Below are 24012 nucleotides of genomic sequence, written 5' to 3' on the forward strand. Positions count from 1 at the left end.
CCTGTTCCTTACTGCCCACCAGAGGGCAGGCAGGGAGGTGAGAGAAGCCAGGAGGGAGGCTGCTTCGTGCAGCTTGAGCCCAGCTTCTGGTCTGGGGGCTCTGCCGTGACCCTGGCAGTGAGCTCTGCCTCCATTTCCTCTCTCTGATTTCTGCACTGGACACACCGATGGGCAAAGGATCATGTTTCTTTCAGTAGCTTCCCCAAACTATGCAGGTGAGTTCTGGAAAGGATTTAAATGGTGTTCTTGGAGCCAAGACTTTGAGAATATATGGGGATATTTGGGGATCTTCAAGTGCATGTGAGCAGGTGCCACAGGTCACAAGAGATCAAAGGAAATCAATGCATGGGCCCCTTGAGGAGGAACCTCCCCCCACCTTTTACCCCTTTGTGCCTTTGCTCATGCTATTGTTCTTCCCAGTATGCCCACCTCAACTTATTTCACCTCAACTTTCATTACATGGAAAACTCGTACATATCCTTCAAAAGCCAGTTCAAATATCCCTTCCTCTGTGAATCATTCCCAGCCCCCTCCCAACCTTCCTCTCCTTCTTCTGGGTCTTCATTCCATTCCTATCCTGTGAGTAGCAAATGCTGTACCACTCAGGCTCACCAGAGGCTGAGACAGAGGCAGCCTTGACTTGCGCCCTATCTGTGGGACAGTCACTCAACACACACTCAGCATCTCCCGTGTCAAGTACCACACTAGGTACCAAGGATACAGCAAGAGCAAAACACCCCAGCCCTGCCTTCACGCAACTTTAAAGCGGCTAGGGAAGTAAACATTAATCAGATCGTCACAGAAAGTTAGCACGTATTTTCAAACCCTGAGTAGTATAAAATAAGGATCCAGAGGGGCCAAAAGAACCTACACCAGGGAGAGTAACCTAGCTGGGGAGGTCAGAGAGCAGAGCTGAGATCTGAAGGGTGGTCTTCTTAAAGCCAAAACATTTTTGTATGCTGTGGAGCCAAACGAGGGCACAGGCCCTGGAGCAGACGGCCTGGGCTGGGACACAGCGCCACAGGCACTAGCCAGGCGACTCTGGCCAAGCCATGTGACCTCACTGAGCCTCTGTTTCCTCCTCTGCAGCTGAAGCAACAGTAGGACCTGCCTCACAGGGACCATTCTTCTAAGGATGAAATCAATTAGATCATCATGAAGCCTCAACACAGTGCCTGGCACAGAGTACCACCCTCATTAGCTGTTAATTCTCACTGCTGTTGGTGGTGGTGTTCATTAGCTCCAAGGTCTTCAGTGAGAATATGAGTGCTTCTAAAGCCAGGGGGCAGGCGGGAGGAATTTCCCTGGTCCAGTGGTTAAGACTCTGCACTTCCACTACAGAGGCAGGGGTTCGATCCCTGGTCAGGGATTTAAGTTGCCGCATGCCACTTGGCTGGGCTGAAAAAATAAACAGAGTGCCAGTGAGAGTTACACTGCTCAGGACAGGTGTGTCAGGAGGCCCCCAGAGCCCCACCTCCCTGGGTCTGAGGATTCATGAGGAGGACTCATAGGATCCAGCATACAGTCATACTCACAGCTAACTACAGTGGGAGGTTACAAAGTATAATCAGCCAAGGAAAAAGGTGCATGAAGCAAAGTCTGGGGGAAACCAGGCCCACGCTTTCAAGGGGTCCCTCCCTCCTCTTACACGGGATATTCTCAATTCCCCCAGCAGCATTTCTGCTGGGTAGGGCTGGTTTGCACCCTTTATGAATCCACCAAGCTTTTGCAGGTTCCTTCAAACCTAGTGTGGAAGCCGTACCTCGATGTCTGTTGAGTTGGAGAAGAACTCCAGGCATGTTGTCTTCCCACTGGCAATATTGCCCTCAACACAGATCTAGCAAAAGACAAATGCACGTTAGGACCAGAAAGTGAGTGCCTGGGGGAGTATCAGGACGAATTTCTAGGAAAGCACTCAGGTGAACAGCATAACTCGTTCAGTCCAAGACCTCAGTGTGTACACAAAACCTCCACAGGAAAACCCCAAGGTCCGGTCATTAGCAACTAACAACTCAATTCTTCCCACCAGTGGCAGGCTCCAGACCCACCAGACCACCACCCTCTAGGATAGATGCTCCCTTTTGTCACCCCACAGACCCCACAACTTGTCCTTGGCCACCCTAGCTCTGCCCTTCCCTAGCTCAATCCCTCAGACTTAGATTCTAGGCCAAATGGAATATTACTCAGCCATTAAAAAAAGAATGAAATTGGGTCATTTGTAGTGCTATGGATGGACCGAGAGTCTAACATGCACGTTCAGTGAGTCAGAAAGAGAAAAACAAATGTCATATACTAATGCATATGTACGCAATCTAGAAAGATGAGACAGATGGCTCTGTCTGCAGGGCGGGAACAGAAATGCAGACGTGCAGAACAAACGTGTGGACACGGGATGGGGAAGGTATGGGTGAGATGAACTGAGTGGCACTGACATATAAACACTATAGTGTGTGAAACAGATGGCTAGTGGGAAGCTGCTGCACAGTACAGGGAGCTCAGCGTGATGCTCCATGATGACCTGGAGGCATGGGATTGGCCTTCCATGGGCCAGGCACCGTGGACTCAGGAGCCAGTCCCAGCTCCCACTGAGCTCCTAAGTGTGAAGATGGGGACGAAAGTAAAAGGGAATTACAAGGAAAGATGTTCACAGTGCCGTGGCAGCACAAGGCCAGCCAGCACCACTGCTCTAGAGAATGTGCCAAAGTTTACCTCCGCCTTCCTCTGCTGTTAGGCCTTCATTCCAACTTCCCATGATTGTAACTGATGCTGTGATGTGCCATCTGTCCTTGTTTACTTTTTTTGGTGGGCGGGAGGGGTTGCACAGCTTGTGGGATGTTAGCTCCCCAACCAGGGATTAAACCCGTGCCTCTTGCATGGGCTGGAAACACAGAGTTTTAACCACTGGACCACCAGGGGATTCCCTATTCTTATTTTTAAATAATAACATTTCATCTTTTCTGAAAACAGATTTTAAGCATTCTCACAATAAGAAATACAGGGAACTGACAAAAAAAAAAAAAATCTCTCCTGATTCCAGAGAGAACTATTATTTAAATGTTTAATCAGAATCAAAGTTTTCAGAGGCAAACAAGTTTGAGCCCCAAAGCCCCCACCGGAAGAATCAAAATATATATTTTCCTATTAAAGAGCCTGAGAAATCTGCCATAAGAAGGGAACTTGTCCAAATGTTCAACCAAGTGGGACCCATGCACATGAGGGAGCACTGTCAGCATTCAGCCATAAAAAGAAATGAAGTGCTGATAAAAGCAATAAGGTAGATGCACCTCAAAACATAAGAAAAATGAAAACAGCTAGTCACAAAGACCAAATGCTGTATGACTCCATTTTATAGGAAATGTCCTGAAAAAGCAAATCCTCAGAGACAGGAAGCAGAGTAGTGGTTGCCCGGCTCTGGGGAAGTGACCATAAATTGGCACGAGGTTTCTTTTCTGAGTGATGGAAATGTTCTAAAATTGGACTGTGATGTTGCACAGCTCCATAGATTTACTAAGAAATCATTAAGCTGTAAACTTAAAACAAGTCAATTTGGGGCTATGTACATAACATAATAAAGCCATTCTTTAAAAAAAAAAAAAAAGGAACACAGTTTAATTTTAATCTAATAGTCAAAAAATTAAGACTTTCCATTCTTACCCCTCAAATTCTCTCTCCCTCTCCCTCATACATACCCACTGTTATGACTTCCCAACTTTCCTTTAAGCAGACCAACAATTTCTTTCCTTCTTTACCCCCTATAGATAGTTTATGTATTATTTCATTTGTATCATACTTTACATATTTTTATCCTCTTTTTTATCTCTTACAAAGTGTACTTTCCTAGGTCATTAAGTATTTTCAAAAACGTGATTCTGAATTGCTGAATAATATTTCATCACATAAGATATACCATGAATTATTGAAATCCCTACTGTTGCATGTTACATTCTCTCCAGTTGCTTTTATTATAAAATTGTGTTATTTTTCAATAAACTGTGCTGTAGTGAGCCTTCTTATACATAAATCCTTGTCACTAGCTCCAATTATTCCCCTTCAATAGACTTTTAGGAGTATAATCAATCCATCCAAGGATATGTGAGTTTTTATGACTGTTGATGATAATGCCAAATTACCCTCTAAAATGCTATCTCAATTCACACCCTTTTTTTTTAAATGAAAAAGACGGATGGAAGAGCATGCGCCTTCTACAATACTGTGCCAATACTGGGCATATCCCATCCTAAATCTTCATTCATTATGAATAATGATGTCTGTCACTAGGCATTCAGTGTTAGCCCCTGTGGGTTCTGTACTTTGCCAACATCGTCCCTGAAACAATCACAGCTTAAGAATTATTTGCATAGATGGGGAAAACTCAGGCTCTGAGAGGTTAAGGACTTGTCCATCTCTACTAAAGAGCACCACTGGGGCTTGAACCACGTTGTCTGATCCACGCTTTCCTTACTCCATTTCCAAAAGCATTTTTTTCTCTGTTAGGGAGGTGGAGCACTTTCTTCTGTTTATTCAGTTCAGTTCAGTTCAGTCACTCAGTTGTGTTCGACTCTTTGCGACCCCATGAATCGCAGCACGCCAGGCCTCCCTGTCCATCACCATCTCCGGGAGTTCACTCAAACTCACGTCCATCAAGTTGGTGATGCCATCCAGCCATCTCATCCTCTGTCGTCCCCTTTTCCTCCTGCCCCCAATCTCTCCCAGCATCAGAGTCTTTTCTAATGAGTCAACTCTCCACATGAGGTGGCCAAAGTACTGGAGTTTCAGCTATAGCATCATTCCTTCCAAAAAAAACCCAGGGCTGATCTCAGGACCGGCTGGATCTCCTTGCAGTCCAAGGGACTCTCAAGAGTCTTCTCCAATAACACAATTCAAAAGCATCAATTCTTTGGCGTTCAGCCTTCTTCACAGTCCAACTCTCACATCCATACATGACCACTGGAAAAACCACAGCCTTGACTAGATGGACATTTGTTGGCAAAGTAATGTCTCTGCTTTTTAAAATGCTCTCTAGGTTGGTCATAACTTTCCTTCCAAGGAGTAAGTGTCTTTTAATTTCATGGCGCCATCACCATCTGCAGTGATTTTGGGGCCCCAAAAAATAAAGTCTGAATGCTTCCACTGTTTCCCCATCTATTTCCCATGAAGTGATGGGACCGGATGCCATGATCTTCATTTTCTGAATGTTGAGCTTTAAGCCAACTTTTTCGCTCCCCTCTTTCACTTTCATCAAGAGGCTTTTAGTTCCTCTTCACTTTCTGCCATAAGGGTGGTGTCATTTGCATATCTGAGGTTATTGATATTTCTCCCGGCAATCTTGATTCCAGCTTGTGCTTCTTCCAGCCCAGCGTTTCTCATGATGTACTCTGCATATAAGTTAAATAAGCAGGGTGACAATATACAGCCTTGATGTACTTCTTTTCTTATTTGGAACCAGTCTGTTGTTCCATGTCCAGTTCTAACTGTTGCTTCCTGACCTGCATATAGGTTTCTCAGCTATTACAAATTCCCTCAGGAAAAGTCTGTTCATATTTTGTTCACTTGAAAACATTAGTCACTTCTTTTTAACCCAACTTTGGAATTTATTTTGCAATTCTGGGCAGTGACTCACTCCCCAGCTGTAGCTCAGCCCAGATATTCCCTGTCCAGTTCAATCCCATGGGATGTCCCATAGGCACCTCAATTCATCACTCCCCCAATACCCATTTACAGCTTCTGTTTCCATTCCTGTCTTCAGGAAAGGCTACACCATCTACCCAGACATTCAGGGCCTTCTCTCCTCACCCATCAACTCACAACACCTCTCCAACCCTCCTTGTGGGAGCAGCCTTCCTGCTGGCCTTTCCGCCTCCAGTCCAGCCCCCTATCTATGGTCCACCACCTCTTCCTGAGAGGTAAACCAGATCACATCCGGTGAAGTCTTTCAGTGGCTGCGGGTGCTGGGATCTGCCTCCAGTCCCTGTGCCTGACCAAAGGCTCTCTCCAGCTACCTCTCTGGGACAACCACAAACCTCAGGTTCTCACCCCTCTGTGACCTGCCCCTGCAGTTCTCACTGTTCCAACACTCCTGCCTTGCCTTGTCCTCCTTTTCCCAGGAGGCCTCAAGACTCCCCAAGGCTGCCCTCAGTCATCATCCTCAAGAAGCTCTGCCCCTACTCCCTGCGGCTCTAGATCCACCATTGTCCTGTTCACAGCCTCCCCCATCAGACCACAGGCTCACTAACAACAAAGGCTGCTGGAGTCCCAGGTCCACACAGGAACTCAGGATTTGCATAATTAAGAGCAGCTCTGGACCAGACTGCAAGCTCTACACCACTTCCTATGGACCACCTACTGTGTGTCTGGGGGATATCAGACCACACCCAGAAAGCACCAAGGACAGGCCTGGCTCACAAATCAATACCCACCTGGCTCGACTTACCAACCCCTCCCTCAGCTGTGGTGCCTGTCGCCATACCCTACCCCATGTCTAGTTTCAACAAATTTCCATAAATCTCAAGCATTTTCATCACCAGTACTCTCCATGTGACTGCTCTCCTTCCCAGGCCCTCTATCACTCTAAATACCCCCAGGGGGCCTGCCCACACCTTCCACCCTCTACAGACCCCAGCCAAGGTACTCCTGCCCACACCCACCAAGTAACTCCCTCTCCAGCCATTATCTACCAATCTGCAGCTCCCTGAGCCTCTGGACCAATGGTGACCAAAATACTGCTCCACCACAACCAGCTAAAGGCTTAAACACCATGGGCATGTCCAGCTTGACCCTCCTTTGACCTTCAACCTCACACCAGGCACAATCCACCCCCCCCCTCCCCGCTCCTCCCCGCTCCCCCCACCACCCACCGCCCCGGGAGCTAGCATCTCGAAGTCACTGCACTGGCGGAACCCATGTCTATGGAGCCCCATGATTTCTTTGTGATCGCCCACTCACCTACCCTTCTCAGCATCCGTGGTCTAGGGGCAGCAGTCAGAAGGCCTGCCCTCACAGTCAGGCTGTCACCTACCAGCAGTCAAACTAACCTTCCACTTTACAAACCCTTTGTAATCATTCATCTATTCAAGTTAATAGTCAAAATTCACCCAGAGGCTATGAATACATGTATTCTCCTACCTGTGCAGATTCTTAGCAAAGAGACACCAGAAACTGGTAACAGAGTTGGTCTCTGGGGAGGGAGCCTGCGGCCCAGGAGTGGACCGCTCTTTATCCCTGGAGACCCCCTTGTATTTGTTCTTTTTTTTATGTGCACATATTCCTTCACTCTTCTCCTCAAAACATGTATTGCGTGTGTGTGTGTGTGCGTGTGCGTGTGCTACACATACATAATCCTACACCGGAGAGAGTGCACGTTAGAAAGAGACTTACCACTGACTTTTTCTCTTTTTCATTTTCTCTTTCTTTATCTAGAAAAGAAAGGAAACCAATTTTTTAACGCGATTTTAAATAGCTCACTCTGTGGTCATTGTTATGCTTGCTCCCTGGCCTAGAAATGTTTTCCAGTAACACCTGGGACCCTCCCTCAGCGGAGGGAGGCAGACACACCACTGCTGCCTATGCTTTGAAACTGAAACTGCCACCTGGATCCTGTTGGCAAGTCTAGGCCACCAATGTGCTCAACTCACAGAGTATATTATGCTTTCCACTGTCCACACTTTTTATATTTATGACTCTCACTGATGGGTGTCAAGCCAGTTAAAAGGCAGAGTGGCCTCCACTCGAAGCTCCCAGGTAGGAGAGGTCAGTGGGTATGGACTTCGGCACAGGACTCAAGTTTCTCCTGCAGGCCCCGGGGCTGACATCGCGGCCCACCCAGCCCACGGCGGGTTCTGAGGTGCCACTGAACTCCAGAACTTGGCTACAACGGGGGCTCTCATTTCTGAAGGGCAGGGTCTCCAGTCCCAACGGAAAAGGGAGGGCACTGAACCTAACCCACACCCCACCCCCGCTTGCTGGCACCTCCCCCAAGGCCGAAAGAATGGACCTAGGAGTGGCACCGGAAACCCTCGGGGAGGAGGTTCTTTCCACTCTTTAGAGGGTTCCGCAGCTCTGAACAGGAGATGGGCCCAGAGCCCCAAGGCGCCACCCGCTACAGCCGGCCAGGGTCCGGGGAACCTACCACCGACCGCCCCGCCCCTTCCCCAGGCCGCCCAAGGAAATCCCGGCGCCCGGAAGGAGGGGTTTCGGGTTCAAGCCGGTTCCACGAGCCACGGGCGGGGAGTGGGGCTGATGGCCGCATCCGGGATGCCTGCAAGGGAAGCTGAGCGACGCGTTACCCCGAGGCCAGGCCCAACGCTGCGCCCCTCGCGACCCTGGGCAGGAAGCGGGGCTCCCGGGCCCATCGCGGCGCAGCGCCCGGAAAGCCCAGCTCCGCAGCGGCCGCAGCAGCACAGCCCGGCCGCCGGATGCCACAGGCCCAGCCATTCTTCCTGCGCGGGCCCGCGCGAGCGCAGCCGGGAGACGGGGCCCGCCTCCGCGCGCAGCCCGTAGCCCCAGCCCGCCCCGCCCCGCCCCGCCCCGTCGACTCTTAAAGAGACCTCTTCTCATTTCACCCTCCCCCGAGAGGGTAAGGGATTCGCCGTTTAGCAGCCTGGAAATCTCCGCGCCAACCAGACGCTGGCAGAATGAACCCATGATTTGGCAAGATTCGGGGCTTGGGTGACCAATAACACCAGCGACTGGTTTGTTAATTAACTATTGAAAGTGAAAGTCGCTCAGTCGTGTCCGACTCTTTGGCACCCCATGGACTACACATGAAATTCTCCAGGCCAGAATACTGAGTGGGTAACTTTTCCCTTCTTAGGGGATCTTCCCAACCCAGGAATCGAACCCAGGTCTCCCGTATTGCAGGCGGATTCTTACCAGCTGAGCCACAAGGGAAGCCCTAATTAACTGTTGGAAAGTGTTTGATTGAGCATCTGTTGTATCCAGGAACCAGTGACAACTCACACGCTGTTATTTATTCTTCCCAACAAGCCTACAGATGGGTGCTGTCACTCCCATTCTCCCAAGCCGAGCTGATCTTTGGAAACGGGTAAGTTTTAAAAAGTAAACAGAAGCATTCATTAAGGGGTGGAGCTGAAATTCAAGCCCATCTATCTTGCTTCACAGCCAGCGCTGTTTTCGCTGAACTTTGACATTTCCAGGATCTGGACTGTAAATATGCTAGATCCCTCTGGAAGCTATTAAAAAACTAGACAACAGGACCCAAAGGACTCGCTTATGCTAAGCCCGACTCACCAACCAAGACTTAATTATAGTTTTGGCTCTCCAGTCAATCAGGCATCATCTGATCAGCACTTGTTAGATCTGCAGTCCCCATCCTTTTTTGGCACCCGGGACCGGTTTTGTGGAAGACCTCCCCGCAAAGCCCCCTGGGGAGGAAGGGAGGGAGCCGGTTTCAGGATAATTGAAGTGCGTTACACTTATTGTGTACTTTATTTGTATTATTAGGACATCTGGTCCATCTCAAATCAGATCATCAGGTATTAGATCCCAGAGGCTGGGAACCTCTGAGTTAGGTAACCTGATAGACCCCCTGCCATCCCCTAGGAAAGTAATCTTGCAATAACCAATTTCCTTGTTCCCACTCCCTTCTGCCTTTAAGTCTTTCATTTTGTACACCTCTTCAGAGCTCCTTTCTGTTAGACTGGATAGCCGCCCTATTTGAATCATTTTTTTTGTTGTTGTTCAAATAAAATCTTAAAAATTTTAGTATGCCTCAGTTTATCTTTTATCCAATGTACAATCAATATGTGGTCGTCTGGACAGACAACTAGGAGGTGGGGAGAAGTTGGCCTTCGGAGCTCCCCTGTAGGTTACCGGAAACGCATAGTGCGAACCGAACCCGGCTTTCTGGCTTTCCGCAGAGAGGGAGCCTGTGGCAGGGAGGCGGGGACCTGGCGTGCACCCAAGTGTGGCTGCAGTGACTTGCGTGTGCACGCGCCAGGGCGGGAAGCCTAGAAGCGCTGCACGTGGCCGGGGTGGCCGTTGCAGACTTGGCTCAGGGCCTGGCAGAGAGGTGCGCTGAATAGGGGGACCCGCGGGAAAGTGCTGCTGCTGGGTCTGCAGGGGCGATGCAGACCCTGAAACCGAAACCAAAGTCTCGCCCCTTCTGCTGCAGCGTAAAAGGCCACGTGAAGCTGCTGCGATTGGTGAGGGCGGGGCCGGGGGACTGGGGGGCGGAGTCCCAGTGCACTTCCCTGCTGGGAGATAAAGCCTCCAAGTAAGAAGCTTATTCTCCTCTCTTTCAGCTTTGTTTCTATCAAGGCCTTCTTAAAGGGAAGGCATTTTGCCTTACACCCTGGGGTTAGAAGGAGAGAAATAGGACAAGTGTCCTCTTCATCAGGAGCTTTCTGTACCCAGTAGTAGTAGCAAGGGTTAGTCACTCAGTCGTGTCCCGCTCTTTGAGACCCTATGGACTGTGGCCCTCCAGGCTCCTCGGCCCATGGGATTCTCCAGGCAAGCGTACTTGAAGTGAGTTGCCATGCCCTTCTCCAGAGGATCTTTCCTGGTAGCTCAGACGGTAAAGGATCTGCCTGCAGTGCAGAAGACCCAGGTTCGATCCCTGGGTCGGGAAGATCCCCTGGAGAAAGGCATGACTACCCACTCCAGTATACTTGCCTGGATAATCCCATGGACAGAGGAGTGTGGCAGGCTACAATCCATGGGGTCTCAAAGAGTCGAACACAACTGAGTAACTAACACTTCACAGACCCACTCATAAAGCAAGCTCTGCACACCTGCATGAATGGCCTACACTTGGACCCCCAAACCAAGTTACCCAGGTTACCATGTGAGGCTGCTACTGTTGTACCATTCAGATGCCAACGAGGTTAAAACCAAAACCAAAAAAATCCACTGAGGGGTTTCGGAGGATGCTGTGTTTACTTACTATAACTCACAAGTTTTTTGTTTTTGTTTTTCCCAAGCTTTATTGAGATATTTCATATATGATAAAGCTTACTGATTTAAAGTGTGACACCATGGACTGTCGCCTACCAGGCTTCTCTGTCCATGGGATTTTCCAGGCAAGAGTACTGTTGTGGGTTACCATTTCCTTCTCCAGAGGATCTTCCTGACCCAGGGATTGAACCCGGGTCTCCTGCATTGTAGGCAGATGCTTTACCATCTGAGCCACCAGGGAAGTTCCTGATTTAAAGGGTACAACTAAATGTTTTTAGTACACTCATAGGTGTGTAGTGATATTTTTTTAATCAATTTTTTTAATTGAAGGATAATTGCTTTACATAATTTTGTTGTTTTCTGTCAAACCTCAACATGAATCAGTCATAGGTATACATATATCCTTCCTCCCTTTTGAACCTCCCTCTCATCTCCCTCCCTATCCCACCCCTCTAAAATAGATACAGAGCCCCTGTTTGAGTTTCCTAAGCCATACAGCAAATTCCCCTTGGCTATCTATTTTACATATGCTAATGTAAGTTTCCATGTTACTCTCTCCATACATCTCACCCTCTCCTCCCTTCTCCTCAGGTCCATAAGTCTATTCTCTATGTCTGTTTCTCCATTGCTGTCCTGTAAATAAATTCTTCAGAACCATTTTTCTAGATTCCTTATATATGTGTTAGAATACAGTATTTATCTTTCTCTTTCTGACTTATTTCACTCTGTATAATAGGCTCTAGGTTCATCCACCTCATCAGAACTGACTCAAATGTGTTCCTTCAGTGCAAGAGCATTCCCTTTTCTCCACACCCTCTCCAGCATGTATTGTTTGTAGACTTTTTGATGAGGGCCATTCTTACTGGTGTGAGGTGATATCTCATTGTAGTTTTGATTTGCATTTCTCTAATAATGTGCAATGTTGAGCATCTTTTCATGTGTTTGTTAGCCATCTGTATGTTTTCTTTGGAGAAATGTCTGTTTAGGTCTTTTCCCCACTTTTTGATCGGGTTGTTTTCTGGTATTGAGTTGTATGAGTTTCTGGTATTGCTTGTATATTTTGGAAATTAATCCTTTGTCATTTGTTTCATTTGCTATTATTTTCTCCCATTCTGAGGATTGTCTCTTCACCTTTCTCATAGTTTCCTTTGCTGTATAAAAGCTTTTAAGTTTATTCAGGTCCCACTTGTTTGCTTTTGTTTTTATTTCCATTAATCTAGGAGGTGGGTCATAGAGGATCTTGCTTTAATTTATGTCATCGAGTGTTCTGCTTATGTTTTCCTCTAAGAGTTTTATAGTTTCTGGTCTTACATTTAGGTCTTTAATCCATTTTGAGTTTATCTTTGTGTATGGTGTTAGGAAGTGTTGTAATTTCATTCTTTTACATGTAGCTGTCCAGTTTTCCCAGCAACATTTATTGAAGAGGCTGTCTTTTCCCCATTGTATATTCTTGCCTCTTTTGTCAAAAATAAGGTACTCATAGGTGCATGGGTTTATTTCTGGGCTTTCTATCTTGTTCCATTGGTCTATATTTCTGTTTTTGTGCCAGTACCATACTGTCTTGATGACTGTAGCTTTGTAGTATAATCTGGAGTTAGGAAGATTGATTCCTCCAGCTCCATTCTTCTTTTTCAAGACTGCTTTGGCTATTTGAGGTCTTTTGTGTTTCCATATGAATTGTGAAATTTTTTGTTCTAGATCTGTGAAAAATGCCATTGGTAATTTGATAGGGATCTCATTGAATCTGTAGATTGTGTTTGGTAGTATAGGCATTTTCACAATATTGATTCCTCCTACCCAGGAACATGGAATATCTCTCCATCTGTTTGTGTCATCTTTGATTTCTTTCATTAGTATCTTATAATTTTCTGTGTAGAGTTCTTTTATCTCCTTAGGTAAGTTTGTTCCTAGATATTTTATTCTTTTTGTTGCAATGGTGAATGGGATTGATTCCTTAATTTCTTTTTCAGATTTTTCATTGTTAGTATAAGAAATGCAAGTGATTTCTGTGTATTGATTTTGTATCCTGCAACTTTGCTAAATTCACTGATTAGCTCTAGTAATTTTCTCATACTATCTTTAGGGTTTTCTATGTACAGTATCATTCATCTACAAATAGTGAGAGCTTTACTTCTTCTTTTCTGATCTGGATTCCTTTTCTTTTTCTTCTCTGGTTGCTGTAGCTAGGACTTCCAGAACTATGTTGAATAATAGTGGTGAAAGTGGACACTCTTGTCTTGTTCCTGATCTTAGGGGGAATGCTTTCAGTTTTTCATCATTGAGTATAGTGTTTGCTGTAGGCTTATCATATATGGCCTTTACTATGTTGAAGTAGGGTCCTTCTGTGCCCATTTTTTGAAGAGTTTTCATCATAAATGGGTGCTGAATTTTGTCAAAGGCTTTTTCTGCATCTATTGAGATTATCATATGGTTTTTATCTTTCAATTTGTTAATATGGTGTATCACATTGATTGATTTGCGTATATTGAAGAATCCTTGCATTCCTGGAATAAACTCAACTTGATCATGGTGTATGAGCTTTCTGATGTGCTGCTGAATTCTGTTTGCTAAAATTTTGTTGAGAATTTTTGCATCTATGTTCATCAGTGATATTGGCCTGTAGTTTTCTTTTTTTGTGTCGTCCATCTGGTTTTGGTATCAGGGTGATAGTGGCCTCATAGAATGAGTTTGGAAGTATTCCTTCCTCTGCAATTTTTTGGAAGAGTTTTAGAAGGATAGGCATTAGCTCTTCTCTAAATGTTTGATAGAATTCTCCTGTGAAGCTATCTGGACTGGGCTTTTGTTTTTTGGGAGATTTTTGATCACAGCTTCAATTTCATTGCTTATAATTGGGTTGTTCATAAGTTCTATTTCTTCCTGGTTCAGTCTTGGAAGATTGAACTTTTCTAAGAATCTGTCCATTTCTTCCAGGTTATCCATTTTATTGCCATATAATTGTTCATAATAGTCTCTTATAATCCTTTGTATTTCTGCATTGCCTATTGTAACCTCCCCTTTTTCATTTCTAATTTTGTTGATTTGATTCTTCTCTCTTTTTTTCTTGATGGGTCTGGTCAAAGGTTTGTCAATTTTGTTCATCTTAAAGAACCAGCTTTTAGCTTTATTAATCTTTACTATTGTTTCTTTCATTTTTTTCATATATTTCTGCTCTGATCTTTATGATTTCTTTCCTTCTAATAATTTTGGGGGTTTTTTGTTCTTTTTCCAGTTGATTTAGGTGTAAAGTTAGGTTGCCTATTCAATGTTTTCCTTGTTTCTTGAGGTAGGATTGTATTGCTATAAACTTACCTCTTAGAACTGCTTTTACTGCATCCCATAGGCTTTGAGTTGTTGTATTTTCATTATCATTTGTTTCTAGAAATTTTTTTTATTTCCCTTTTGATTTCTTCAGTAACCTGTTGGTTATTTAGAAACGTAATGTTTAATCTTCATGTGCGTGTGTTTTTTACAAAAAACACTCACAAGTTTTGATCTGAGTGAGCACAAGGCCGATAGAGCCCAGAGCAAGGACAGTGGAACTGTGCATTTCTGGGGGTGTCAGACCTGCCAAGAGATTGCAGCCAGTTCTGGATAGAGGTTTAGGAGAGAATGAACTGTCATTTGGAGGATGGTGACCTGGATAGTTAGTGAAGTGGAAACTATCATAGGAGACTATGTTGAAGAATTTTAAGAAAAGGGGAAGGAAAAAAATAATTCTTAAATTTTAAAGAGGTGACCTATAAGAAGAGGGGATAGAAAGTTAAAACTTACAAGGAAACAGCTCCACTTAATAAGAGAAAGAGTTTTCTATTGGGAAAGTGGCAAAATAAGTGGCCACTTGGGAAGGCAGTACATTCTCAGACAGAAGAGGTACCAGGTGCGGGCAAGTACCTGGTGAGCATGTTGTAATGGCAGCTCAAACTCCAGGTGAGTGGGCAGGACAAACTGCACACAAGGCCCTTCTGCACCAAAGTCTTTGATTCCGAAAAATATAACATACTGCAAGTCAGAAGGCCTGAGGGAAGTTTAGAAAACTACTCGAGTTCAATGGGCTTCCCTGGTGGCTCAGAATCCCTCGTAAAGAATCCGCCTGAATCCACCTGTAGTGCAGGAGACCTGGGTTCGATCCCTGAGTCAGGAAGATCCCTTGGTAAAGGAAATGGCAACCCATTCCAGTATTCTTGCCTGGGGAATTCCACGGACAGAGGAACCTGGCTACAATCCACAGGGTCGAAAAGAGTCGGACATGACTGGGTAACTAACACACTTTGACTTCAAAGAACAGAGAAATTCCCTTGGGTTGGGAGTAAATAATCAGGAAAGAAGTGACTGGAAGGTCTGGGGTTCTGAAAGCTCTGGAACACTGGAGGAGAAACAGGATTCTGTGAGAAAGTTTTGATTTTTGACATACGCATTTCCTCCACAAACATTTTAAATATTTACTGTCTTCCCAGCCCTGAGTTAGGACTTGAAACAACAGACATCCAAGACAAAAGTCCCTGACTCATGGGGTTCTTCAGTTTAGACAGAGTCAGACACACAAGCAGATAGTTTTGGTGTTTGATAAGATGAAGTTAGGGCACAGAATGAGGCATTTAAACAAGGAGGTATCAGGAAGCTTCCTAGGGGGACATGGGTAGGGTTTAAGGGACAGTCACCTGAGTAAAGGCTTGGAGGCAAAAAAAAAAAAAAAAAAAGGCATGATTTATAAGAAACCATAACAAGTTGAGTGCTGCCTTATTTTTTCCCATTCAACAAATATTTATTGAAAGCTGCCATGTGCCAGGCACTGTTTCTGGCTCTTGGGAAGTATCAGGGAACAAAGCAAAGATCCTTGTACTCACAGAGTTTATGTATTGGGGTGGGAGGGAGGAAAAAAAAACAACCAACAAACAGAAAAAATAAATAAATGGTGTAGTATTCTAGAAGGGGGTAGGTGCTATGGAACAAGAGAAAACTAAAGCCATGTAAGAGTATCAGAGAAGGAAGCATTGGAGAGGATGGTTGCAGACTGCAAGACTAGAATGGTCAGGTTAGGCCCTGTTGAGATGACTTCTGAGCGAAGCGTTAAGTGAGATGAGAGAGTTAACTATGAATACATTGGGTTAGCCAAAAAGATTGCTCAGTTTTTTCCATAAGATGTTATAGAAAACCCCAAACAAACTTTTTGGCCAACCCAAGATGAAGGAAGACGTGTTTTAGGCAAAGAAACACCCAGTACAATGGCCCTACGGCAGGAATGTACCTGAAGCATTCAAGCAGAAGTGAGAAAACCAGTACAGCGGGGCTGGAGTGACATGGGGACAGTGGGAGATGGAGGTTTTGAGTAAAGGTTTATATGATGTGACTAACATTTTAAAAAGTGCACCAGCTGCTATGGTGACAGTAGACTGGGGGCTGGGGGTCTAGGGGACAGGAGGATTCTGCAGAGGCAAGGGTTAAAAAAAAAAGATGACCAGTTAGAGCTATTGCAGTAATCTGGGCAAGAGATGACTATGGCTCAGACCAGGCCTCTAGCAGAGTAGATTATAAGAAATGGTCACATTTGGGATATATGTTGAAAGTAGCCCCAACAAGATTTGCTGATAAACCAGGTATGGTGTGAAAAAGAGAGAGGAGTCCGAGATCCTGCCAAAGTTTTTGGCCTAAGCAGCTGGAAGAATGGAACTGCCATCCACTGAAAGCCTGTGGGTAAAGCAGATGTAGCCAGAGAAACAGAAGTTCAGTTTTGGATTTCATTGTTAGAGATGTCTATTAGACATTCAAGTGGCCATACTGAATAGGCATTTGGAATATACAAGACTGGATTGTAGGAGAGATTGGCACTGCAGAAATGTGTGTTAAGTCCCTTCAGTCATGTCCGACTCTGTGCAACCCTATGGACTGTAGCCCGCCAGGCTCCTCTGTCCATGGGATTCTCCAGGCACAAATATTAGAGTGGGTAACCATGTTTTCCTCCATGGGATCTTCCTGACTCAGGGATCAAACCCAAGTCTCCTGCAACTCCTGCATTGCAGGCATATTCTTTATCACTGAGCCACCAGGAAGCCACTGCAGAAAGAGGTATTTAAAGTCACAAGACTGATGAGATTATCAAGAGATGACTGTACATAGAGTGGAGAAGAGGGCCATGGATTGAGCCCTGGAACACTTCAACATTAAGAGTTTGGGGAGAGGAGGAATAACCAGGAAAGAAGAATGAAAGTGCAAGTCGCTGAATCATGTCCGATTCTTTGTGACCCCATGGACTGTAGCCTGCCAGGCTCCTCTGTCCATAGAACTCTCCAGACCAGAATACTGGAGTGGGAAGCCATTCCCTTCTCCAGGGGATTTTCCCAACCCAGGGACTGAACCCAGTTCTCCTACATTGCAGGCAGATTATTTTCTGTCTGAGCTACCAGAGAAAACCAAAGAAGAATGAGAGAGAGAGTAATTAGGGAAGTGAGAGGAACCAAGAGTACGGTGTCCTAGAAGCCAAATGAAGGAAGTTCTCAAGAGAATGAACAACTGTGACAAATACTGATGACAGTTCAAATAAGATGAGGACTGAAAATTGAACACTGGAATTACCCTGTAGATAAACTGTCAACAGCTCTTTGCTAAAGTAGACAGGAGCTGAGTCATGGAAGATTCGAACACCATGGTGAAGGGAGGCTCTATTCTGAAAACCATGGGGAGCCACGGAAGGATTTTAAACAGGTGGAGTGTTGTACAGATCTTCATTTTAGAAATTTCACTGTGGGACCTTGGTCATGTCAGTTCAAGGAAAAGATACTGAAGAGCAATAATTGGAGTGACTAAGTAGATTCCCAAAATGTTTAGGCATCAAGTCAGCAGGACCTGATGACTGGTCTGTTGTGGGCAGTAAGTTGGAGCAGTGATCTTAGGTTTCCAGGGCAGGTGAAAAGTTAGATGGTCGTTATCACCAATTAAGATAGTGAATACAGGAGCAAGGGACAAGGTGACATCAGTTTTGCCCACGGTGAATTGAAGATTCCTGTTGGTTATTCTGGTGTTCTAAATGGCTGTTTATGTGTGAGATGTTGAAGATACACCTAGGGTAGAGACTCAGATTTATTGAGCAGGTTGTGAATAGAATCTAAACAAATGTCAGTATTTTAAAGTGATGTGTAAAAGGAAAGCCCGCCAAGGCAGATTGGTTTCAGGGGAATAAGAACTCAAAGAGGTGACAGGGGAGTCAAGGAGTAGAAAAGTAGGAAAAAGCCAATAGCAAGTAAGTCATGGGGGTCCAGTAGCATAAGGATTGAAAAATGTTTGTTAAATCTAGTAATTTTGAAATCAGTGATGATCTTGGCAAAAGCAGTCTACATGGATGAAATGTTTGAGATATTAGTGAAATGTTGAAAAATTAACTGAAAACGAAGGCCAGGAGACAGGAAAATTATAGTAGCTGTAAGTATGGATTGAGGGAGAACCCCGGGTGACTGAAATCACGGGAAATGTGCCCAATTCCGAGGTTACAGATGATGGGGACCGAAAAAGTGACCCTTGATTTCATAACCCATGAACTCAAGACCTTATCTGGTTCAGTAGAGTAAATGAAGTGATTTGAGATATGTTGCTGATAGTAATTATATTAATTATAAAGAACACATTATTTAGTAACAAGTTATATTTACTGTAAAAGAAACTGACCCATTTAGAAGTTTCAAAGTAAGCTACTTTTACACTAATAAAGTAACTGATAGAATTATGAATAAGTAGCCTAGATAGATCCGAGGTTAAAAAGAGAATGTGGATGCTGACAGACTGATCATAAGTCTAGTCAGCAAAGACTCCTGCCAAAACCATTTTCCAAGTACACAAAGGCTTGGATAAAGCTGTATCTCCCATAAGAACATCACAACATCAACAAACTCTCAGGGACCTACCAGCTTATTTTTTCCTTTAAGTCACTTATCATTTCTCTTTTCTATATCTTCATTTGGAAATGAGGAGATTAGATTAGATTAATTATCTTGGTTTTTTTTCACTTACGTTTTGTTCATTCTAATTGCATTATGTTTAGATAAGAGAAAATATGTTAAAAAGTGATGTATCAGAATTGGTTTTTTTTTTCTTTTCTTCTCCACAGGGTTCTTCAGAGAATTGTTTTTCTCTGACACTTTGTTTTAAACTTTCCTTCCCAGTATGTTTCTTTTAAAAAATAATTTTTATGTATTTTTGACTGTGCTGGGTCTTCGTTGCCACATGAGTTTTCTCTAGTTTCGGCAAGCAGGGGCTCCTCTCTAGTTGCAGTGCCCGAGCTTCTCTTTGTGGCGGCTTCTCCTGTTGCAGGGCGTGGGCTCTAGAGCTCGTGGGCTTCCGAAGTTACAGCACGTGGGCTCGGCAGCTGTGGCTCCCGGGCTCTAGGCTTAGCTGCTCCGTAGCATGTGGAATCCTCCCAGACCAGGGATCGAACCTGTGTCTTCTGCATGGGTAGATGGATTTCTCACCACTTAGCCACCAGAGAAGCACCCCCAATGCTTTTCATGGCAACCTTCTAAGTTTAAATTTGACGGTAGATTCCAGATTTTTGTTACAAGTTAAGGAGTGATGAGGAGGATAAGGAATTATAACAGCCAGTACACAGGCTTATTTTGAGAAGCATTATAGGGAGAAGTAGAAAATGGGAATTGCTGTGGGGGGCAGATGAAAGGAAGGGTTGTGTATGTTTTAAGAGAAGACAACTTAGAGACTTCCCTGGTAGTCCAGTGGCTAAGGCTCCATGCTCCTAATGCAGGTGACCTGGGTTCAATCCCTGGTCAGGGAACTAGATCCCACATGCAGCAAGTAAGACTCAGCACAGCCAAATAAATAAATAAATATTGTTTAAAAAGAGAGAGAGAAGATAACTTAGATATGTTGATAAGATGATGAGGAAAGGAGCTAGGGCAGGAGGAGAGAGTGAAGGTGTGAGAGGGAAACGGAGCTATTTAGTGGGAAAAGATCAAGGGCGTGGATGTGGGAAGGGATGGCATTAGGTATACAAGTGGAGAACTTAATTAAACAAAACAGGAAGGGACACCTAGTTCTCTAAAATGAGAAGAGAAGTCGACATCCGTGCATTTTAGACCGCCTCTTTCAGATGTGTGTGTGTGTATAAAGAAGAAACCCGTTTATTTTGTCATTTTAGAATCGATCATTTTTACAGCTTAACCTTGTTCAATCATCACTGAAGAGGTCGTGTTTGTTTTTTTTCCCCTCTAGGCACTAGCTGCGACATCTATGACCTTTTTCATCCTAGCACAAGCGCCAGAGCCGTACATTGTCATCACTGGATTTGAAGTCACTTCTACTTTCTTTTTCATACTTTTATATATACTCAGACTTGATCGATTAATTAGGTGTTTATTTTGGCCTTTACTTGTAAGTGTTCAGTTTCATTGTTAACTACTTTTTCCTGCCATAGAGAAACATTTTAATAAACTCTGTTGTTTAGTTTTTGTAAACCTTTAAGGAATCTCTAACAGGCTTAGGAAGGAGGAACGCTATCCACTGCTAATGTGCTCTGGGGAGATCCTCAGGGAACCAGAGCAACCGTTGAGCATGGATTCTCCTCGGAGCTCCATCTATAGGTAGATAACGGCTGATGCTTCTGTTAGGGAAATTCACTTAAGGGTAGATCATCAAAATAAATTTAAGATCATGGTCAAATAAAATCATAGAACATTCTTAATCTTTACCTCCCTTTGACGTTCATGTTGATATGACCTCAAAATTAGGGAACAGAGATAGAGACAGATACACAAGTATCTACATCTTACATACCCCTGATCACTAAATGGAAAATCAAAATAATTTAGAGGCTGAATAAAGCACAATGTTATCTTACTTTAAAATGTCTGTCATCATTGATGCTAAATAATTTTTAACTCATCTTGTAGAACCGTTTTCAGTAGCATAGGGACTTTACCTGTCATACTCACAGCTTTAGGAATAGCTGCCCAGTGGAGTGCCCAAATGGTCCAGAAATTCTTGAAATAGGCAAATTGAAGATATTAGCTAAGATTCTTGGCCTGTCAGCCTGGACCATAAGCTGGTTCTAGGAAAACCGGAGCAACTTCACTGCTCCTCTTTCAAGTCTTAGCCCCAGAATCCTGTGTCCTTAGGTCTCCTTTCTGAGACCCCTGCTGGCTTTCCGACCCTTTGGCCGGACTGGGAGCTGCACTGGTCTCATCCTTTTCGGTTCCAGAGCACTCGTATCCAAACTGATAACCCTATATTAGGGGACTTGGCCTGGTGGCTCAGCAGGTAAAGAATCCTCCTGCAATGCAGGTGACCCAAGAGCCTCGGCTTCAATCCCTGGGTCAGAGGAAGATCCCCTGGAGTAGGAAATGGCAACCCACTCCAGTATTCTTGCCTGGAAAATCCCATGGACAGAGGAGCCTGGCAGGCTACAGTCCATGGGTCGCAGGGAGCTGGACACTGAGCAACTAACACTTCATTTCAACCCGTATCAAGGAGAGAGGACTCTAGAGCTGTTCTCAAACCATAAACATGCCTTAAGGTGGTGCCTTCTGGAACCACTTTTGAAGGCCAATGATGAGCATTTCAGGCTAATCACAAGCTGAGAACATCCCCAAAGTGGAGAGCTGGGGGAAGGATAGGATCTCTGTGGCGTCTCTCCGAACTCCTCCCTGTGCTCCACCGTGGAGCTGGACCTGACTGCAGTAAGGTCTGGACAGGAGATGACAAAGCCTTCCTTAGGTGGCCCTGTAACATCATTTAGTGGCAGAAAGGACTCAGCTAAATTATCCCAAAGAGATGAAGAACATGGTTCACATCCTGTTCATCTTATACCCTAAAAGTTATATAGTGCTCTTCACACTCTGCTTTCCCAAGGTTAATAAAACTAGCACATTTTAGCATTTTTTTTTTCCCCAAACTGTAATAATTCTCTGGAGCTTCTTACATGTCCCAGTAATAAACTTGGAAAATAAATTTCACAGAATACATGGAGAAGGAGCGTGGCCTACGTGCAGCATACTGAAAAGTAGCCTCCAAATCTCTGAGGCTCAGCCTGGGCTGATACTGTACTCTGAGAAATGATGCTATCTGGCCAACTCAGTTATCACTCCATCATGAAACCCAGACTCCTCTCTGCTCTTGAGCCCATGAAAGCATTTATTCAGCAAATGTTAAGTATCTGCTAATCCCAGGTTCTATACTAGGCTCTTTGAGAAAACAAAACACAAGTCTTACACCTGACAGGCTTTCCATATAGCCAGGAAGCAAGATTGATGAGCAATTCAGTATAATATTAATAGGTGCTCCCTGGATGGTATGGAGGTTCCCAGGAGGAGAAGGAAACCAAATCATAATAGGCTTGCCTGAGGAAAACTACGCCTGAGTTGAGGGCTGGAGGATGAAAAGCAGTCAGCTGACTGATAACAGGGCTGAGCATTCTCCCAGTACAGGGAGCAACGTGTGTGTGAGGTTCTAGGTGGAGAAAAAGCTGGGCCCTCAAGGACCTGCAGGAGTTCTGAGTGGCTGCGAAGCAGAGAGGAGGCAAGAGTAGAGATTTGAGAATGGGCTGCCGTCTATGGGGTCGCACAGAGTCAGACACAACAGAAGCGACTTAGCAGCAGCAGCAGCAGCAGCAGGAGGTCAGAGCATGCTAGAATTCAAGTGCCCTGGGTTTTAACCCAAAAGCCACTGGAAGCTTTGGGAGATTTTTAACTAGAGTGACACAATTAGCTTATATTTGAGGAGATCGCTGGTAGCAATGTCAATAATGGCTTGAAGAGGGACAAAACCAGAGGTGGGTCTCATAGACCCCTTAGAAGTCTGTTATCATAATTCAGACATGAAAATGAGAAAGGCCTAAATCAAGGTTAAAACTGTACCTGGAGAGAAGGAGTGTTGATGAAAACTGATAAGATTGGGCAACAGAAAAAAATCAAGGAGAGCTGCCATTTAAAGAACTGTCTTAAGAGGGTAACAAGACAGGAAGTTTAGGAGGAAGAATAGGTTTATTCGAGGGGAGAGGTGGATAATGAGTTCAGCTTGAGAAATAGAAGGTTTTAGTGCCTTATGGGACATTCAAATGGAAATGTTCAGGTCTGAGGCTTAGGAGAGAAGTTAGAGCTGCAACTTTGGGGGAGTTATCACTTCGTGATGGGAAAATGGCTCCGAGGAAGAGTAGAGCAAGATGAAGGCAAGACTGGGAAATATCAACATCTGGCGTGAAAGGGAGGAGTGAGTAGGCAGAGAAGGACAGGAGAGGACCCAAGGGAGACCCGTGTCCCAGAAGTTAAGAGAGGAGAGCATTTCAGAAAGAAAGGAGAGGTGACTAATGTTAAAAGTAAGGCGAGAAAACCCAGAAAAAATTTATATATATATATTTTTTTTCACTGTATTAACAGAGGCCCCTGGTGTGGGCAAGTGACAGTAAAGTGGTGGGAATAGTCAGACTGAGCAGGGGAGGAGACGGCTGTGGGCAGAGGGTCAGCACTGAGCTGAAGAAACCTCCCAGGGACCAAGGAGGGTAACGAGCAGAGTGAGGTCCCTGCAGAGTGGCCGGCAGGAGCGAGGCCGGAGCACAACTGGGGACAGTGCCTGCACATAAGTGAAGGACACCAAGATGGCAGAAGATTCCAGTTAATCTACGGGGTTGGAGGAAGGGGGAAGGTAACCTGTCAATACTTCTATCAATGGCCACTGTCTTCACTGATTAGGAAAGGGCTTGGTTACCTGCACAGCAGATCTGTGGCGCATGTCATTGTCCCAGAGGTGTAGTACCTAACACAGTTCATAGAGCAGGTGTCCTCTGACTGGGCCCCTCAAGTGCTCCAGCGACAGAAAACACACACAGTGAGGCAACCCAGGTTTTTGTGGTGATATGTAAGAACAGGCTCAAAATTTCTAAGAAACCTCCATTTTTGTAATTAAATTTATAGTCTACTCCATGGCATACTGATGTTCGGTTTTTAATAGAAAAACAAGGCTTGAAACCACTATTAAGGATCACTGATATTCTGGGGCAGACGCATCCTTCCCTCCCCCCCTCCCCCACCCCCAGCCATTATTCTCTGCCCTTCCTAGAACATCATCTTTATCTGAAGCCATTTATATACACTTACTCAAATTACTACCAAG

At 44.9% G+C, this 24012-nt stretch overlaps 2 protein-coding genes across 10 annotated transcripts in view; one reads left to right on the forward strand and one right to left on the reverse strand.

Annotated features, from left to right (window-relative positions):
• The window catches only part of TK2 (thymidine kinase 2), a 27609-nt gene extending 18571 nt beyond the window's left edge, over window positions 1–9038 (reverse strand). For 3 of the 7 annotated variants that reach the window (XM_042231749.2, XM_012189873.5, XM_060398367.1), the window contains exons 1-3: window positions 8283–8468; window positions 7375–7412; window positions 1763–1837 (exon numbers count right to left, since the gene is read on the reverse strand). In XM_042231749.2, the coding sequence (XP_042087683.1) occupies window positions 1763–1837; window positions 7375–7412; window positions 8283–8430 (261 nt within the window). In that variant the 5' untranslated portion in view covers window positions 8431–8468. Of the gene's footprint in view, window positions 1–1762; window positions 1838–7374; window positions 7413–8282; window positions 8469–8868 lie in introns of those variants that run through there. The other 4 variants (XM_060398370.1, XM_060398369.1, XM_042231750.2 and 1 more) reach the window with 3 other exon arrangements.
• CKLF (chemokine like factor) overlaps window positions 8544–24012 on the forward strand; it is a 19823-nt gene continuing 4354 nt past the window's right edge. Inside the window, exons 1-2 of one of the 3 annotated variants that reach the window (XM_015100463.4) lie at window positions 8544–10160; window positions 20122–20280. In XM_015100463.4, coding sequence (XP_014955949.1) covers window positions 10083–10160; window positions 20122–20280 — 237 coding nt within the window. In that variant the 5' untranslated portion in view covers window positions 8544–10082. The remainder of the gene's footprint in view (window positions 10161–20121; window positions 20281–24012) is intronic. The other 2 variants (XM_060398372.1, XM_060398373.1) reach the window with 2 other exon arrangements.

This window comes from Ovis aries, chromosome 14, assembly GCF_016772045.2.
Source record: "Ovis aries strain OAR_USU_Benz2616 breed Rambouillet chromosome 14, ARS-UI_Ramb_v3.0, whole genome shotgun sequence".
Classification (NCBI taxonomy): Eukaryota; Metazoa; Chordata; class Mammalia; order Artiodactyla; family Bovidae; genus Ovis; species Ovis aries.